The sequence below is a fragment of the Macrobrachium nipponense genome, chromosome 6 (assembly GCF_015104395.2).
Source record: "Macrobrachium nipponense isolate FS-2020 chromosome 6, ASM1510439v2, whole genome shotgun sequence".
Classification (NCBI taxonomy): domain Eukaryota; kingdom Metazoa; phylum Arthropoda; class Malacostraca; order Decapoda; family Palaemonidae; genus Macrobrachium; species Macrobrachium nipponense.
The window spans coordinates 6,187,449-6,207,223 of NC_061108.1; the positions used below are offsets into that span (position 1 = coordinate 6,187,449).

The 19,775-nt window shown below is 42.8% G+C and overlaps 1 protein-coding gene across 1 annotated transcript in view; it reads left to right on the forward strand.

Moving 5' to 3' along the window:
- LOC135216837 (ribonuclease P protein subunit p40-like) overlaps positions 1-16,365 on the forward strand; it is a 30,960-nt gene extending 14,595 nt beyond the window's left edge. Inside the window, exons 2-5 of the mRNA XM_064252341.1 lie at positions 9,273-9,417; positions 15,152-15,319; positions 15,712-15,831; positions 16,164-16,365. Of these exons, the coding sequence (XP_064108411.1) occupies positions 9,273-9,417; positions 15,152-15,319; positions 15,712-15,831; positions 16,164-16,327 (597 nt within the window). The 3' untranslated portion in view covers positions 16,328-16,365. The remainder of the gene's footprint in view (positions 1-9,272; positions 9,418-15,151; positions 15,320-15,711; positions 15,832-16,163) is intronic.
- The last annotated feature ends 3,410 nt before the right edge of the window (positions 16,366-19,775 follow it).

Genomic DNA, 19,775 nt, shown 5'->3' on the forward strand with positions numbered 1-19,775 from the left:
TCACAGCAGGTTTTGGAAGTCTTTTCCAAGACAGTCTGAATATTCTTTCAGCATCTATTTTAAATGGACCTTAACAACCTCTCCACTCTGAGTATGTCTGCGTGCAGACTGACCAGAAGTGGACATGAATGAGAGGATGTTTCAAGGTAAATGACAGTAGTCATGGATAAGATATATAATTACTGCAGATCGTGCTAGAGGGAATGAGGAAACTGTCCTCTTCCGATGCCTCTGTGAACCACATAGCGGTTTTTTCTTCCCTTTCAGAGGGAAAAAATTATTACCTTTGTATATATCTGCTATCAAAGAATGCAGTAAAAGGCTATACTCGTCTCTATAAAGGGAATTGGAGATAGCAGAGCATTAAGATCTTCGGGATCTTATACAATACCTCTATACGACAAGACTAGGAGATCTTATAGTTACAATGGGATCCTATTTGGGCCTCAGATTCCGTGTTCTGACAAGATGGAACTGCTCTCATCAATGTTTCTCTTGGTACTAATCGACCAAAAGGACGAGTGAGATTTTGGGCTGGGAATCTGGAATCAAATTCTAGAAAGACTCGTCAATGGGTTCCTGCCAGCATGGTATGTTTGGCAAAAGAACTAAAACCTTTTATTCCTGGATCAACGCTTTCAGATAAAGGATTCGTTGTCCAGGCAATGTATTTACGTTGTCATCTACAAAAGAAGATAAGGTTTAAACGTTTGCTGACAGAGTCTTTGGAATACGATGAGGGCTCAAAACTACTTCCCAGAAGGTTCGAAGAGATATATTTAAAGAGCTAGAAATCGGGAATCCTCCATTTCAGCTCAGAGTCTCCTTAGACTTCCAGGCTCTTTTCCCTTGCTTCGTGCAAGGATAGGGGGGAAGATTTTGCAACGAGAGAAACTCATCAACATGTAGGAAGAGTGCTCGTTAGCAACGGAAGTATCAAGTATGATCCTCCTCGGAGGAAGACTGGTCTCTCGAACTATTAGATTTCCTATCGTCTACTGGATGTAGCTGACTAAAATTACCTCTCCCTGTTGCAGAGGCCATAAGCTCAAAGTGAAAGAATTTCTTCCACCTTTTCCATTCTCCTGATAAACGATTGTGGATGTTCAGACTTTCGGACAATGTAGCGCCAACTCAGGCGCCAAATGCCAAACAGGCGTAAAGACGCCAGAAGCAAGACAGTCCAAATAAAACACTGTCATTGTCTGATGAGGAGAAGGAGTAGGCCTCCAATCTGGCGCAGATGCGCTAGAGGCGAATAAATCAGGCAAATAAAGTGTCCGCCGGTGGACATCGTCAGTTTTCATCGAGACTCTTAACAAGCTCGAATCTCCAGCAAGTGGGGAGAAGTCAGCCAGGCGCTAGGAGCCAGCCAGGCGCGAGGCGCCAGGCAAGCGAAGCACCAGCTAGGCGCCAGGCAAGCGAAGCACCAGCTAGGCGCGAGGCGCCAGGCAAGTGAAGCACCAGCTAGGCGCGAGGCGCCAGGCAAGCGAAGCACCAGCTAGGCGCGAGGCGCCAGGCAAGCGAAGCACCAGCTAGGCGCGAGGTGCGACGTGATGCGGCCAGCCAGGTGCGAGAGCCAGGCAGGCGCAAGGCGCCAGCCAGGGGCCAGGCGCAAGGTGCCAGGCTGGCGCCAGGCGCGAGGCTCCAGCCAGGCGCGAGTGAGGCGCCAGCCAGGCGCGAGACGCCAGGCAGGCGCGAGGCGCCAGCCAGGGGCGAGGCACCAGCCAGGCGCTAGACGCCAGGCAGGCGCGAAGCACCAGCCAGGCGCAAGTCAGGCTCTGGGCTTCATCCAGAAGAGATCTGTTTCAAAGAAAGCCCTGGTCTTCTTTGGAACAGTGGAATCTCTAAAGCACTTCTTGAGTAACTTGATGATTCCTTCAAATGCTAAGAATTAAAAGCGCTTGAAGTGCGAGCTTTTAACAATTCTTTGTTCTTTCCATAAACAATATGTCGTGAGAGTATATTAGCTGTAATAACGGGAGAGATGCAACTCTGTGTTGACTTCCTTTCTTACACGAAGGAGATCAAGTGGGCCTATGAGAGATCCTTCTCTCTTTGTTATACGTGTCCACGGATGCGTTGCTGGGATAGGGAGCCGACACTGATCCTTAACTAGTGAATTAAAATTTTTTTTTTTTTAATTTTAACATAAGTGTATTATTTTCTGGGGTTATTTGAAATGAGTTTGGGTGGGATAGCTCTTTTCAAATTAAGCACAAACCCTCATGTTAGGATCAGGTGATCTTTGTTGTGCTCCTTAAATTATGCCAAATGGCATTGGTGTATTGTCCATGTAGTGGATAAGACCCCATTGACAAATGACCACTAGATTCTGTCAAGTAAGTGGATAAGACCCCATTGACAGATCTACAAGAACTCTTAGCCATAGGTCACATCCTCGCTGAGGCTCTTGAGACGAAGCAGACTACTAGCAATAGCTAGGAAGTCGACCCTTCGTCTAAACACATAGGAACCAAGGTTTTATTTATTTATTACCTACAACGTATGTTGTTTACCTGTCTATTCAGTAATAGCTGTCTTTTACCCTTCACCCAACCTGGTGTGAATCAGCTATGTATATTATCTGACAGGTAAGTTGAATGTATAAAAATGATATTGTTATGATACAATAAAGTTTTATACATACTTACCTGGCAGATATATACAATTAAATGGCCCACCCAGCCTCCCCCCCTCAGGAGACAGCTGGAAGAAAAAATATGAATTAGAAAAACGGGTATGGTTCCTATTCCCACCCGCCACCCAGCGGCGGGGGGGGGGGGGGGGGGGGGCGGGGGGGGGGGGGGGGGGGTAGATCACCTGACCTACCTGCTGCGTGTGCCGCGAAATTCGAAATTTCTGTCTGGACGGACGAAGTAATAGCTATGTATATATCTGCCAGGTAAGTATGTATAAAACTTTATTGTATCATAACAATATCATGTTTCCTGCAATGAACTGCGGAAGTAATGAGGTCTTGCGGCTTTCACACCAACGTAAGATTCTCTGAGACACGATGTTCAGGGTTGACGACCTTGTCCACCATCCCTCTTTCTTTAGGTAAGCTAATGCCATAGCGTTGTCTAAAAGAAAAGAGTGGCTACGACTTTCCCCCAGACTTGATCTTTGAAGCTTAACAGAGCCTCCTCTATGGCTCTTAATTCTCGGAAATTTATTGACTCCTCCCGATCCGAAACCCTCCAAAGGCCCTTATCCGAGGCATCTGAATACAGATGTACGTCCGGAATTGGGAGGGCAAGACTTACGCTGGTGGTCAAATGAGCCTCTTCTGACCATCACCGAAGGTCCTCGAGGCAGGAATCGTCCCAGATAATCACTGCGTCCTCTTCCCGAAAGTCCCAGCGATTCCTGAGACGTACCTGCAGAGAACGCATCTGGAGACGAGAGCCTGGAACTAGAAGGGATAGAGATGACATCTTCCCCAGAAGACTTCTCCATTCTTTTGCAAGTTGCGCTTTGTCTGAGAGGAAGAGCGCAACTCGTCTCATAATTGACTGCACTCGTTCTCGAGTCAGGAAAGCCTTCAAAAGAGGCGTCCGAATCTCCACGCCGAGATAGGTAATAGTCTGAGAAGGGAAAAGGGAACTCTTCGTCGTGTTGATACGAATCCCCAATGTCTCGCAGAGTTTTAGAAGGGAATTCCTTGCTCTGAGAGCCTCCTCCCTGGAAGAGGCTTGAATTAGCCAATCGTCCAGGTACCTCCTTATGCGGAAGCCCTGACGATGCATGATAGCAGAAACAGGAGCCATCAACCTCGTGAACACCTGAGGTGCTGTGGTTAGTCCGAAACAGAGGACTTTGAACTGGAAGGTTCCCAGTCGACCCATGAAATGAAGGACTCTCCAAGATTCCGGATGTATTGGAACTTGGAGATATGCATCCTTGAGGTCCATTGACACCATCCAGTCGTGTTTTTGGATGGACCTCAGCACCGACTGAGTCGTTTCCATACAAAACTTTGTGGAAACTATGAAACGGTTCAGGCCCGAAATATCTATGATGGGCCTCCAAGAACCGTCTGCCATGGAGGTTATGAAGATTCGACTATAAAAGCCCGGAGGGGGGGGGAAGCTAGTTCTAACGCTCCTTGTCCCACAAGGAATGAATCTCCGTTGCCAAAGCTTTCCCCCTGATGGATGACGGGGAATAGCTTGAAAGAACCACCGGGGAATTGGATAGTGGAGGGGCTGAGTGGAAAGGGATCTTGTACCCCACTTTCAATACCTCCACCACCCAACTCTCCCCACCCCACTTCTCCCAGGTTGTTACGAAGGGGGGACAAACAACCTCCTGCTGGCGTCAACGAGGGTGGTGTCTCCTATCTCCGTAAACCCTTCTTGCTAGAAGAGGGTTTGGATGAAGCAGACGAAGGTTTGGATGAAAACCTGACTTTCTTGGGAGACCTGGCCGGGGAGGATGAACTGGAGCACTTACCTGCCGATGGTGCACGTACACCTTTAGGGGACCTAGTGCTCTGAGCAGCCACCTGAATAATGGCTTGCTGAGACTCAACTACTGACGTGGAGGACACGAAATTTACCATGGAAGATACATCCTCCTCCTAATCGATTTTCGACTGAGGAAACAGAAGGTGAATGAGGTTTATAATTCTGCGATACTCGCTGTCTACCGTCATCGGACAGCTTGATAAAGGAAGAGGAGAACCTTCGTCCTCGACAGAAAATTCTCTATCTGCATCCTTACAATACACCTGAGTGGAAGGTGAAGCAGAAGCAAGACCGACTCCCGGAATACCACCCTGACGAGACAGAGAACCTAACCTTCCCTGACCTACACGAAAGGACTGAACATCGGGAGAAATGAAAACCAGATTTGAGTCAACCACAAACGGCTGCGCAATATCAACACCTCTACCAAGAGATGCGGAAGCTACTGATCGATTTAAGGCTTCTTGCGGAAGCAAAACACCGCTGGAGCTGCGCAAACCTAGCACTTCATGACCTTGATTCAACAACCTGGATTGAACCAAACTAACATCTAAGGGCGATCTTCCCTGAACATGTGAAGAAGCCCCTGCGCGAACGTCTACCGCCGCCGAATACAAAACATCCTCAAGTAACCGTCCTTGCTGAGCAACCTTCAGACCCGACAAAGTCCAGAAACCTGGAAGTCCTGTTACCAAACCCGACACCGAATTAACACCAGTACCTGATTCCAGCCGAATACTATCTCCTACCTTAGGAAGGACGGACGAAGATTGGAAAACAGCAGAAGATACACTGGGAACTACTCTTGGTCCAGTGATCGCAGAAGTGGGGTAGGTAACCGAGGCACCTGCCGTGGCAACGCTGAAACCAGTGGAAGATACTGAAAGAAGTAACCTGTGAATTCAGGGAAGACATCAACACCTCACCCACACAGGAAAAACATGCGGAACGTGACACAGCTGCGTTAGAAGCAAAAGTATTCTCATAAGGGAAAACCAAAGGAGAAGGCATGAGAAAACCCCCCTGAGGTGGGGCTGCCGAATGATCTGTGACTGAAATAGAAACCCCCGAAACTGGGGGAAGAGAAACTGACGAACCAGGGGATATAGAAGGGTTAGAAGACATCCTTTTAAGGGAAAGAAAATAAATTGAATCTTTACCACCTTGAAAATCTAAATACATATCGTTATCGAATTCAGGGAAATTCTTAAAAGCATGGTCTTGAATATTACTGATGCCCAAAAGAAAACACAGCCTAACCAAGGACCTATAACTTTGTGAAAGACCTAAGAGATCATCATATAGTCAGCTAAATTGAATTGAGCAACGCTCGAGGAACCTTCAAAGAGCAAAGGTTCTGAAAAACTTCCAGATGGAAAAGGAACCTTTGAAGAGGAGGGGGCATTCAAAGTATCTACCGCTGATGGAACAGAGCCGAAACTCCCAGAAGGAGGAAGGATAGATTTTACCTTCGGCGCAGTATTGGCTGGGAACAAACAGATCTCTGGATCCAATGGGGATCCTAACCTAGCAGGACTAAATACAGGATCTGAAGGCAACTGCCCTTGGAACTGTGCCTTGCCTAGCTGATCCCTAACCCTCCTAGTTGTCTGTGTCAGTCCTATTTCTGATTTCATTTTCAGACTTACTTTTTCAGGGGAATAGGGGAATTCTGCTGCGGACACTGCCTGCTCCTCGCCAGGGGGAACGGTAGTTCCTACCTTTTCGGTTTTTGGATCTCCATGACCCCCAGCACCCGTCAGGGCTGGTTCCAGAACACGCAGGGCAGCTGGAAGAGAGTGGTTAGTAAATTGTTCCCTATTACTAACTTTCATCTCGTCCTGCAACTTAGACATCAGTGAGGTAATTAATCCAGACATACTTGATGTCAACCTATCTTCTAACTTCTTATAAAATACTGACTCCAACTCACTAGCTTCTTCTACTTTGGGTTTATTTGCTGAAACTACCCTACTTTACTCTTTGAAGCAAGAGCTTTCCTATGTTTAATATATGCCTGTATTTGATCCGTAGACCAGTCCTTACACTCGTCACATCGACCTAAATTGCATTGAATTTCCCTGCATGAAATACACAAAGAATGTCAATCGTATTTGAGTGTACTCATCCTCCATTTGCGGGCGGTACAGGAGTGATGAGTTGCTGCAGCTTCACTGGGATGGTCTGGAGGAGTCTTAGTTGGGGGAGGATCCTTTGCAGTTGATTCCATTTTACAGTCTGAGTCCATTATCAAAAGTAAACAAGCAGAGAAAAGCCAAGGCGAAATCCAAAACAAGCAAGGGCGACAACAATCTTATCCAACGTGGTAGGTGGTCGGGCTGTGACCAAAGATTTGCACACTGCAAGAAATGTCTTGACAGGCGAGCGAACAAAAAGCGATTTGACGGGAGTAGTCACTGTCGGCTGGCAGCCGGCGGCAGCACCGCCAACCGCGGACAGGTGACTCTGTAACAATGTTTACCTGCAGCGTTGGTAGCGCTGGCAGTTAAAATTTTACCTAAAGTGTTGGTAATTTTTGTGGGGTGTTGTTCGGGCTGGTCAGGTGACCAGGGCTCATTCAGATGTTCAGGTGGTGTATTGCAATATGGCAGTTTCACATGGAATCTGGACTCGCTCATAGAAGCTGAAACAAGAGACCATCTGGAAGTGGTTCAAGTCATAACAGCTAGTGTTAGGAAGCAGAAACTAATATATGACGAACCACTGTTTAAAGTCATATCTATGGCAGAGAGACATCCACACCAGACCCAGATTTCATTAAAGAAAGGACAAATGACCTGAAAAAGGTTACATTGATTTTATCACTGATATAAATACTATACGAGGCCTTACATACAATATGTACCTTACTTCTGTCCTGCATTTGCGGACACTTTCATTAGATGTTTCTCAAAAGATTAAGAGTCAAAAGTTATACCAAGTATAGTTAGAGCTTCGTACTCATTCAGCAAAGTCCCATCCATTTGAAGGGGAGGATGGGGTGGAAAATCAGTATGAGATATACTACTGTAATCAATAGTGTGTTTGATTTACTGGAGTTCAGCTTCATACCCCATCAACTAAACAATTCACTAATCTGCTCCATGTCACAATTGAGACTAAGGGCAGCCTCATGTCTCATAAGTGGAGATTTTACCACACCCATAAGTTTTGCATCATTGGCACACTGAACAATCTTGTATTCCAGGCCAACACCCTTATTGCTTGTATACACTAAAAATAAGAGTGGACCACAAACACTACCCTGTGATCTGCAGACACAATAGGTCTCGGTTCTTTAAGTATACCATCAACACGCTTTTGCCTACCTACGTAAGGAAACCTTGAAGTACAGGCAGTCCACGGGTTATGCCGGGTTCGACTTACGACATTCCGAGGTTAAGGCGCTTTTCAATTATATTCATCAGAAATTATTTCCAGGGTTATGGCGCCTACAACGCTGATCTGCCAGAAGAAATATGACACCAAAAATGCAAAATAATCAATATTTGTTTTTTTTTGATGAAATATGCAATAAGAATGCAGTTTACATAGTTTTTATTGCACCCAAAGCATTAAAAGTAAGGTTTTCTTAAGATTTTTGACGATGTTCCGGCTTACGACGATTTTTGCCTTATGTCGCGTCTTAAGAACGGAACCCCCATCGTAACCTGGGGACTGCCTGTAATCCTGAAACATATCCACCCACCTCAAGATTCTTGAGTTTATGTATACAGTGGCCAGCCGTATTCGCGTTCTCCGGATTCGCGGACTCACACATTCATGGATTTCTCTCAGGAACGTTTCCCTGCATTATTCGCGGAAAATTCGCGCATTTGCGGTAATTTCTTTGAGAAATATCCACAAATTCCTGTTTTTTTTTTTTATCAATTTCATCATAAAATGCACTTTTTGTGATAAAACTTAAAAAAACCAAGTATGAAAATTTTTAGTGGTTTTTCTTGAGTTTAGCGTTTTTATAGGGGTTCCAAACATTCGCAGGTTCTAACTATTCATGGGGGGGTCTGGTATGCATCCCCTGCGAATATTCGAAACCCTTATCAAGGTTCTCTTGCAAATGAAATGTCAAATCTAAAAGAACATTGCAGGTACCTATGTTTCCCATGTGCATATTGATTTTCAGCTAGCAATCCTTTTTTTTCCATTTAAACTTTTGAAGGCACAGGAGAAGAGAAATTGGCTGTAGATATTTAATGCAGTCTGCAGATATGCCACTCTTTGAACAGGCACTGTATTAAAAGGCCTCCTCTTATCCACAAAGATACATCTTCAATATAAAAGTGTATTGTAAAAAGTAATTTTGATGGTATCCCTGAGTATCTAAAAACAGTTGTGTGATTTCGATATTTTTTTTCTTTTTTATAAATTTGGTACTAAGTACAGTGAACCCCCATATTCATGGACTCCAGATTTGCAGATTCCTCTATGGGCATCATTCATGGGAATATGCCTATTTGCAGTTTTTTTTTTTTTTTTTAGAAAAATATCCGCAGACTACTGTATTATCAGTCTCATCATAAAATGCATTTTTTGTGATAAAACTTTAAAAAAAAAACAGGTATAAACATTTTAGTGGGTTTTTCCTGAGTTTTAGCTAACAAAATAGGCAGTTTTAAGATTTTTTATAGGGGTTCCAACTATGTATTTGCATGGGAGAGGTTGGGGGGGCGGCGTCTGGTATGCATCCCCCGCGAATACAGGGTGTCTTAACTATGACTCTCTTCATAATCTTTCTTTTGGAATGTCTTACTTTGTTTTAATCTCATATTTTTTTCAAAGGTCAATGTAGTTCTGCCGTGTGCTTCACCTGAACATTGGAGACTGGAACAGGTGCTTGCTCAAGACAGCGACTTTTACGAAGTTGAAAATATACCTTTGTCTGTGTTCTGCACGCCTGTGTTTCTGGAAGCATTTTTAAATGCAGGTCAGTAACTAAAAGTAGAACAAATAGAACAAACTCTTGGAGTGTCCACGATTTATCATTCTTATCAAAGCAATATTGTACTTTTTATAATTTTTTCTTTTAAGTTTTTTTGGCAGATGAGGCCTAACGGAGCAGTATAACAAGTATACATACAGATGTCCCCGTACATTTGCCATAGTTAGAGTTAAAGATTTGTTGCTTTTAAGTGTCACAGCTAGCCTAACTAACCAGTATCCATTAGGGGGGTTAGTGCCATCAGTGTACCTCAATCAGTGCACCGCAGGCATTACTTAGGTTCTTTGCAGTTGTCTTTTTGGCCCATTCTTTTTACAGTCCCTCTGTTCTTTTTCACTTTCTTCCCACCCTTTCCTAACAATCGTTTCCCGTTATGTCTTTTAAACTTTGTTCTCTCAATTTCCCTTTAAGCAAAATGACCTAATTGGTCCCAGCGTTTGGCCTAAACTTTATGCATTCCATTCCAGCATTGTAGTAATAATGCTAATAATGTACTACATAAATATCATGATTTTAATAATTGTTAACATCCTCAACATAGCCTGTTAATCCATCATGTGTTTGTTTGTATGGTGTTTTTACATTGCATGGAACCAGTGGTTATTCAGCAATGGGACCAATGGCTTTATGTGACTTCCAAACCCCATCGAGAGTGAACTTCTGTCAGAAAATACACATCTCTGACCCCTCAATAGAATGCCGGAGAATCGAATTCTTGGCCACCAAGGTGGCAGGTCAAGACCATACCTATCACGGTACTGAGGCGCTAGGATCAGGTGTTCCTTAACCCAAGGTAATTTAATTGAAGGACCCTGTTTCTTGATCCACCTCGCTGCAGAGATGTTGGGGCCAGGGGATAGAAATTAGGTCCAAAAAAAGGTGCCCTTCTACTAGTTGCTAAAAAAGAAGAAGAAGAAAAAAAAGAAAGGTAGGAGGTGCCTTTAGCAGCTACAGACAGAGCTTATGGACAAGAGGTTGAAAATTGACCTGTGTCCAAGGCGAGGTGGAACAGGGGCCCTAGACCTGACAGGAACCATGGGGGGTTGAAAATTTGGTTAAAGGAAATTGGAGCCTGAACTGGACACAATGTCAAGTCTTCTAAGAAAGTAGTCGTGCCACTCGAAGTGCAAGATCTGTCATGATTTGTGGACACAATGATGCATATTCTCGGGAAGGGATTTGGGGGTGGTAGGGGGGGGTGGGGGGGTTGGGGTTGTGGAGGTGGGGTGGGGGTGGCGGTGGGATAAAAAGTCAGCCGAACAAAAGGTAAAAAAAAACAAATGATTAGCTTTGAAAGTACAGTGGTACCTCGAGATACGAAAGGCTCAACTTACGAAAAACTCGAGGTACGAAAGCCAATACGAAAAATTTAATGGCTCTACATACGAAAAGTTCTCAAGATATGAAAGGTTTCTGAAAGTCCCCCGAACCACCGATAACAATTTTGAAACTCGCGCGCCGCCATCTTAGTAGACTCCCCACCATCCTCCTGCTCTCCCATTGGTTCCTGATGCTAGTCACCGCCATGAGATCCTTCTCTCCTATTGGACAGCATCCCTCCCATCATGCATCTATGTACATATACGTGGTGGCGTGCCTTCCTCGTCCACTTCGTACCAGCATCGTTATCGTATGACGCAGTATTCGTTCGGTCCAACGATTTCGTTTAGTAACGTAAATTTGTTAGTGATTTCGTTGCAGTATACGTATGATCGTGTTGTGCGAAAACTTTATTGTGTACTTATACGTAAATTACGTACAAGATAACGTAGTCATGGGTCCCAAGAAAGTTGAAATTCACGGAAAGAAGCGCATGCTCTCTTTGGAGACAAAGATGGAGATCATCAAGGAGTATGAAGCTGGTATGCAATTGAGTGTGATCGTCAAGGAATACGGCCGTAATCCATCGACAGTAGGCACCATCCTTAAACAGAAGGATGCCATCAAAGCAGCTGCACCATCGAAGGGCATCACTATTTTGTCAGCAAGAGGACCCATGTGCACAATGAGATGGAACGGCTGCTTCTTGTCTGGATAAAAGACAAAGAAATCGCTGGCGATATGGTAACGGAGACGGCAATCGCCCACAAGACCAGCGCTATTTTCGGCAATTTGATTGCGCAGGCGGAAGACGACGGAGGGGAAGGGACTTCAACGCAAGCCCTAGAGTTCAAGGCTTCGCATGGCTGGTTCGAGAAATTTCGTAAACAAACTGGCGTCCATTCGGTGGTGCGTCATGGGGAGGCTGCCAGCTCGGACACGAAAACGGCCGAAGCATTTAAGAAGACTTTCGACGAGATGATGACCAAGGAAGGCTACAGTTTTCAGCAGGTTTTCAACTGTGATGAGACTGGACTTTTTTGGAAAAAAATGACTCGTCGGACGTACATCGCGGAGGAAGAGAAGAAGCTACCCGGGCATAAGCCTATGAAAGACAGGCTTACGCTCGCACTTTGTTCGAACGCCAGTGGGGATTGCAAGGTGAAGCCCCTACTGGTGTATCATTCCGAGACTCCTTGAGCCTTCAAGGCCCACAAAGTACTTAAGGAGAAGCTTCCAGTGATGTGGAGGGCTAATGCAAAAGCCTGGGTAACGAGGCTTTTGTTCACTGAGTGGGTAAATCTGTGTTTCGGCCCGACAGTGAAGAAATTTTTGGAAGAGAGGCACCTCCCCCAGAAATGTCTGCTGGTGTTGGACAATGCCCCTACCCACCCTCCTGGCCTCGAGGAAGATATCCTAGCGGAGTATTCCTTCATCAAGATTCTTTTTCTTCCGCCCAGCACCACCCCTCTCCTCCAACCCATGGACCAGCAAGTGATAGCAAACTTTAAGAAGCTGTACACGAAACATCTTATCAAGAGATGTTTCGACATCACCGATACCACAAACCTCACCTTGAGTGAATTTTAGAAGGAACATTTTGACATCGTCATTTGTATCTGACTCATCGACCAAGCTTGGCAGGAGGTTTCGATGCGAACCTTGAATTCCTCGTGGAGGAAACTGGCCTGATGCCATATCCGCCTGAGACTTCGAGGGATTCGACGTGGGCGAAGCTGGTGCTGCAGAGTCCGAAACAGTTGGCGATCCCGAAACTGTTTTGGAACCAGATCTTGACGCGATTGTTGCACTCGGTAAGTCCATGGGGCTGGTCGTCGACATCAACGACCTTCTCGAGGAGCACCAAAAGGAGCTTACGACGGGTGACCTGAAGGAGTTGGAGGCCATGCAACATAACATCATTCAAGAGGAGTTCTTTAGCAGCGGTGATGAAGAGGAGGAGGACTCTATGACAACGGCAGAAATTAAGGATGTCCTAGCTGCTTTTCATAAAGTGCAATCGTTTATCGAAAAAAGACACCCCGAAAAGGCTCACACAGGTCGTATGCTTGCGCATTTTGATGACGTTTCCCTGAGTTGTTTCAGGAACATTGTGAAAAGTAGGCAGAAGCAATCTCCCTATGATTGTTATTTTTTAAAGAGGCCTTTAGCATTAGCAGGAGTAAGCAAAAATGAAGAACCATGTGATAAAAAACAGAAAGTTGAAAGCAAAAAGGAAGAACCAAGTGATGAAAAACAGAAAGTTGAAAGCAAAAAGGAAGAACCAAGTGATAAACAGAACGTTGAAAGTGGTGATGAAGTTGAAATTCTGTAAAAAAAAAAAAAAAAAAAAAAAAAAAAAAAAAAAAAAGCGCCTACGTAAAAGTAAAAAAAAGTTAAAAATAAAAAAAAGAAAAAAAAATTTAATTTTTGTTTTTTGTAAAGTTAAGTGTTACAGTTTTGTTAATGTGTTTCGTAAATTTTAGTTTATGTATGTTTTCCTTACATTTTTTATGTGTTTTCGTAAAGTTAAGTGTACGTACGTACTTACCTATCTGCCATTTGTCCTCCTCCTCTGCCGCTACTTTCGGAGATAACCTCACTCGAAAGGTAAGCTTCCACATTTTACGTATAGTATTTCTTGTATACCATGTACACTAATACACTTTATTTACAGGTTATTTTGTATTTTGTTATTAATTTTGGTATTGAATGGTCCAAATTGTTGTAGTATTTCATTGTTTATAGGTCAATTTAGCTTTATAATGAAATTTACTGGGGTGTTTTTGGAGGGCTTGGAACGGATTAGCCATTTTACATGTAAAATGTGGTCCAAGATACGAAAACCTCATGATACGAAAGGCGCCTCGGAACGGATTAATTTCGTATCTCAAGGTACTACTGTACACCCACCATCGTGATTACTGGCTGTTAACATACGCTTAAAAATCAATAACGGAAAGGAAATAAAATGTAACTATGAACAACTCATTACCCGCATATTAACAGTTTGCGTGTACGATACATTAACCAGCGCCTCAGTGGTTGGTATGGTATTAGCGTCCCACCTCAGTGGTTGCAGGTTCGATTCTCAGCCATTCCATTGAGGAGTGAGAGATGTGTATTTCTGGTGATAGAAGTTCACTCTCGACGTGGTTCAGAAGTCACATAAAGCCGTTGGTCCCATTGCTGAATAACCACTGGTTCCATGCAACGTAAAAGCACCATACAAACAAAGATACATTAACCAGCTATTGTAGGCTGTGCGTTTACGATACATTACCATCTATTATAAACAGACTAACGACCAGTAGATGACCACCAGTGAACACTTAAAAGCAGCAGGTTTTAAACTTTCAATCGTACATATTTATTAATGCTTTGACTACTTGTAATTTTAGTTATGACCAATTCCGACTGTGTCGTATGGAACCGGGGGTCGGGGGAGGGGGGGTTTAAGTCAGCTGATGAAAATGAACGATACCAACCGGTTTGTTCATCATTTTCTCCAAGTGCTTAACCTTTGACATCTGGTTTATTTACTCATTTTAACTGTAAATGCTTAACCTCAATCTCGAAACACTTAAATAAAACAAAGCGTGAAACACAAGTAGCTCTTTAATATATTACAAGGTCAAAAAACTGGAAAAAATAAATAATTTAAATACGGTTTTGTGATTAACGAAAAAAGTTTTAAACTACTAAATGGAGCTTGCGAAGCCAAGGGAATATTTCAACCCTTCAAAATGGTCGAAGAAAAGTACATTACTTTTTATTACAACAACAACACTGCTTGCTAACGCCAATCAGTCAAGGAGTTATTACTAATTCACAGTGTGTATTTTAAATATAAAACCAATAGGTAAAGGGTAGGGGCACACGTATAAAATACACCAATACAAATATAGTTGATATTACGTATAGATACCAGCTTTGTAGAAGACGTTCCTGTAGGAGTCAAGTGCACGAAGAACCGTTCTGCGTCCTTTGGTGGCAACAGCTACTTGACAAGTGAATGACAGCTGTCACTCACCGGCGCCCTTGGATCCTTGAGGCACATGCGCAGTATATTACCACTACTGTTGCTCCTCTTCTTCTTCTGTTCAGACAAATGATGGCAATGTCTGGTAGATTTGAAGGCCGTGAAGGTCTTATATGAGTGGTGGGTTTGTGGTGAAAGAGGTTGATTTCACTCTCCGTATATGAAAAAATACATAATTTACTCTCTCTCTCTCTCTCTCTCTCTCTCTCTCTCTCTCTCTCTCTCTCTCTCTCTCTCTCTCTCTCTCTCTCTCACAGGAGACTTATCCAACGAGGTAAAATACAATTGCATGGTACTAGATTTTTTGTTGTTTTGAGATGTGCATTTCAGCTAGTAATTGTTATGTATTATTTTTAGGGAAATTTTACGCAGTATCCTGTGATGCCAGGCTGGATCTCGATAACGCAGCTGCACTGACGCCAGAAGGCTGGCTTGTACTAACACTGGACAAGAACACTTACAGTAACCTTCGGCTCAATGGGAAACTGTCTGCTCACATACTTCGCAGACCGAAGGAAAGATACAGTAAGTTACAAGTAACTGATCGTTTTCTTCTTGATTCTATCTGTATTTAATATTCCCAACATATTACGTAATTGTTTTCTCTTTCATACAATTGACAATGATTAATTACACCCTCTGAAGATATGGCTGGCTATAATGGACTATTGAAAATAGAGTATATTTATTGTTTGCATTATTAGAGCAATGTGCTTATGTCAGTCATGATAAGAGACTTTTTGCTATGCTCATCTCCAGTAGCTGGAGAAAGAAATGAACCCCCCCCCCCCCCCCCCCCCCCCCCCCCCCCCCCCCCCCCCAGAAATGCTGGCTGGGAGATGAACAGGCTTACATTGTAGAAAAGTCTGTTAACTACCATAATATATGAAAGTTTCATGTATTCCTTTTTTTTTCAGTTGTCAAAATCAATTTGAAGAACAATTTTACCCCTGGGAAACCATTGTACAATAAGGTGGTTAAGGCTTTTAATGAAGTTGTTCTCAAGTTTAATTTCTGGATGACTTGGGTTCCCAATGGTAAGTTTTTGAAATTTCATGATACAGCTGTAGCTGTTTATTGACTTTGTAGGTCATTGTGTTGGTTAATTTGTTAATTCATTTTTTCCTATTTTTATAAGTGATATCTCTTCTTTCTGTATTCCCTCTTCTTTCTAATGAACTCCATTTTCTTTGGAAGCTTGAATTTTAAGTCGGTGGTCCCTGTTGGCTTGATCCATATGAATGGGGTACATCTTCAGAATAATACATAGTAATGATGATAATAATAATTATTGGTTTAAGCTTTTTACTGCATTATTTTCACTTGTAAGAAGACAGGGATTTAAGTGAGAAAAATGTCTTGATTACAGATTCCGAGGTTTGCCCGTCATCTGTTGCCAAGTTCTTCAGTGATCTTGGTTATGTGGTCTATCGCCAGGAAGTGCAAAAGCAGAAACAGCACTTTAGTGGACGTGAATGTTCCATTACTACTACAGGAAAACCAGTGGAGATGGTGATGAAAAAGTGGAAATAGAGCCAGAGCATTTACTGGAGTGGATGGGATGCATTTCGCTTGGAATAAAACTGTGATAATACTTTTTTATCTTTATATGAATAACTAATAAAAATGTGTATCGCAGGACAATATGTTTTAGATACAGTGGACCCCCCGTATTCGCGGACTCACACATTCGCGGATTTCTCTCGGGAACATTTCCCTGCATTATTCGCGGAAAATTCGCGCATTCGCAGTATTTTTCTATGAGAAATATCCACAAATTCCTGGTTTTTGTTATCAATTTCATCATAAAATGCGACTTTTTGTGATAAAACTCTTTAAAAAAAAAAAACCAGTATGAAAATTTTTAGTGTTTTTTCTTAAGTTTTAATTAACTAAGAAAAAATAGGCTGTTTTAGCATTTTTATAGGGGTTCCAAACATTTGCGGATTCTAACTATTCACGGGGGGGTCTGGTACGCATCCCCCGCGAATACGGGGGGACCACTGTATTTCTATCATAAAACTCTAGATATTGTGGTAGCAAAAACACTGAATGGTATTCAACACAGTGTTCAATTGTTTTTGTTTGTATGGTGTTTTTACGTTGCATGGAACCAGTGGTTATTCAGCAACGGGACCAACAGCTTTACGTGACTTCCAAACCATGTCGAGGGTGAACTTCTATCACCAGAAATACACATCTCTCACTCCTGAATGGAATGGCTGAGAACTCGTGACCACCGAGGTGGGATGCCAACACCATACCAACCACGCCACTGAGGCGCTTAAGGGGGCCGGCCAGAATCCCTATATATATGGTGGTATAGGGCGAAAAATGCAAAGTCATGAAAAAATTCATGGTGCTTCATATGGCAATTTAGAATACGTATACGAAATATTCGTCAAAATTCCTCTTACTTTCGTAGTTACAGGGTAATTAGTAAACATAACTCAATATGCCTAAAACATTCATCCGTACAAGAATATACAATATTTCTTCTGTTATCGTAAATTTTTATAATTATTGGCAAAGAAATTGTGAGAAATGGCATCTGTAGAGATTCCGTGGCTAGCAGAAGCGACTCGCGAGTATCTGGTTCAAATTTAATCATGAATCAGTAGGACCATAGACTTCAAGTAGATTACACGTTCGAGTTTCACCTCGTGACATTCGCTTGCTTTTACGTATGTTTATGTATGTTTCGGCAAGAAGTTCATCATGCCAATAAGGAAAAGACAAGGAAAACATCTCGCTAACATACAGGCAAAGAAAAATTGCTGAAGTATTATTACAGAATATCATAATACATATACGCGTAGTTAGTGAAGAGAGAGGGGAGGGTTGACTAGTAACGCCCCCTTCTTGCCTGACAGCACACATCACACTGTGCCTAAGGCTAAGTTCTTTGAGCAAAGAGATCTTCATTTATGATAAATAACATAGTTTTGATTTTTTAATACCCAAAATTGAATATGAAATTCATAATAATCTGATTTATTAAATTTTCTTTGTAAAAAGAGAGTGCACCTTCGAGTTTCACCTCTGACATTCTCTTGCATTTACGTTTGTTTATCTTTGTTTCGGCAAGAATGTCATCATGCCAAAGAGGAAAATACAAGGAAAACATCTCGCTAACATACAGAAGAAAATTCGCTGTAATAAGCCGAGTTAGTGAAGGGGAGAGAGGAGGTAACGTAGGAAGGAGTGCCCCACCATCTTTGCCTCAAGCAGTGCCCCAGGCTACGATATATGAGCAAAGGGATCATCATTATGATTAAATTATGATAAATAAATAGTTTTGGTTTATTAAAACACAAAAAAGAAATATACATTCATAATAATCATTATTTATTACATTGTCCTTTAATAGAAATACGAAGGAAAACTTTGAACGCCCGTATCTCAAAACTATACTTATTGACCTTCAAAATCTATCTCCTCACTTAGTTTTAAAGCTATAACATTGGAATTTGGTATATAACTCAGAAAGACATTATAGAACAATCTAATAGAGCCCTTTTTTCCAATTTTTGTTTCGTCTTTTTTTATAAATTTTTTCTCGTGATTTATAGGTTTGTTCATGAAACTTACCTGACAGATATATATATAGCTGTATTTTCTGAAGTCCGACAGAATTTAAAAATTCGCGGCACACGCAGTGGGCGGCCAGGTGGTAGTACCCATTCCCGCCGCTGGGAGGCGGATATCAGGAACTATTCCCATTTTCTATTCATATTTTTTTCTGTCGCCGGTCGGTAAACAACGTTTACAGACCTCCGCTAGGATTTTGAAAAACTTCATTAGCCACTTAAGTATCCTAATTATTCTTTCGATTATTAACTTGGATTTGTGGCTAGGCATACGCTATCGTAAATTTTTTTTCATTGCATTTGATGTCTGAAGCTAGTTAGCCTAGTTTCAGACTTTGTTGTCTGCATGGTAAGGTGAGGCTACCGGAACTTTCGGTAGACACTCGCTTAGTATATATGACGTTTACATGTTTTCTTTGCACAAGGTAATTAGTGTAATGTGTGACTGATTACGGAAGAAGGAGGATTCATTTACGCATTTTTAGAGCGTGTTTAGAATCAAGGAGTTTTCCTCCACAGTAAACCAGAAGTTAGAAATAATGAACCTTCTAACCTCCTGTAGATTTTATTTTGCCTAACCCTGTGGTATGGCTTACGGGCCTAGAAGAAGTGTCTGCTAGAGGATTACATCAAGTAATCTTAGACTAAAGTGCTCGCTCTCCAATCAGTGTTGTGAAGTGTAGTGCCCCTTGTGTTGTGGAGGGGGCGTCAGATCGGCCCCATAATGCCTCTAGGCCTGGACCTCTGTCGGACTCCCATGACTCAGGGAGAGGGCATGTCGAAAGCCGCATGAGGGTTACGGGGGCTCCCCACCGATCTGGCGTCCCTTCGGCAGAACCTGTTGACGCTTCCCAGGCTGCTAAAGATCGTGCACGTGCACGAATCTTGAAGGATTGCCTTCTCGTCCTCCGAGGCGTCCTCCCCACAGGGTTGGAGTTCTCGGAAGGACTCGCGCCCCTAAAGAAGCTTTAGAGAAGAGGACGCTTCACGTCCTCTCTCTGTCACGAGAGGATGAAAGAGTAAAGAGACCACATTTTCCCTTTTAGAAGAATGCACTGGCTCTTTTCTAAGGGACATTTAAGGAGGCTCATTCATCTTGCAGAAGAGTGATTTGAGCCTCCTGCGCGTGAACGCTCATGTATACATCATTTATCATTATTAAGGAGGCTCATTCATCTTGCCAGAAGAGTGATTTGAGCCTCCGCGAGTGACCGCTCATGTATACATCAATTTATACATTATTAAGGAGGCAATTCATCTTGCCAGAAGGGGATTTGAGCCTCCTGCGGAGTGACCGCTAAGGTATACACATATACATTAAGGAGGCTCATTCATCTTGCCAGAACAAGAGTGATGATTTGCCTCCTGCGAGTGAACGCTCATGTATATGA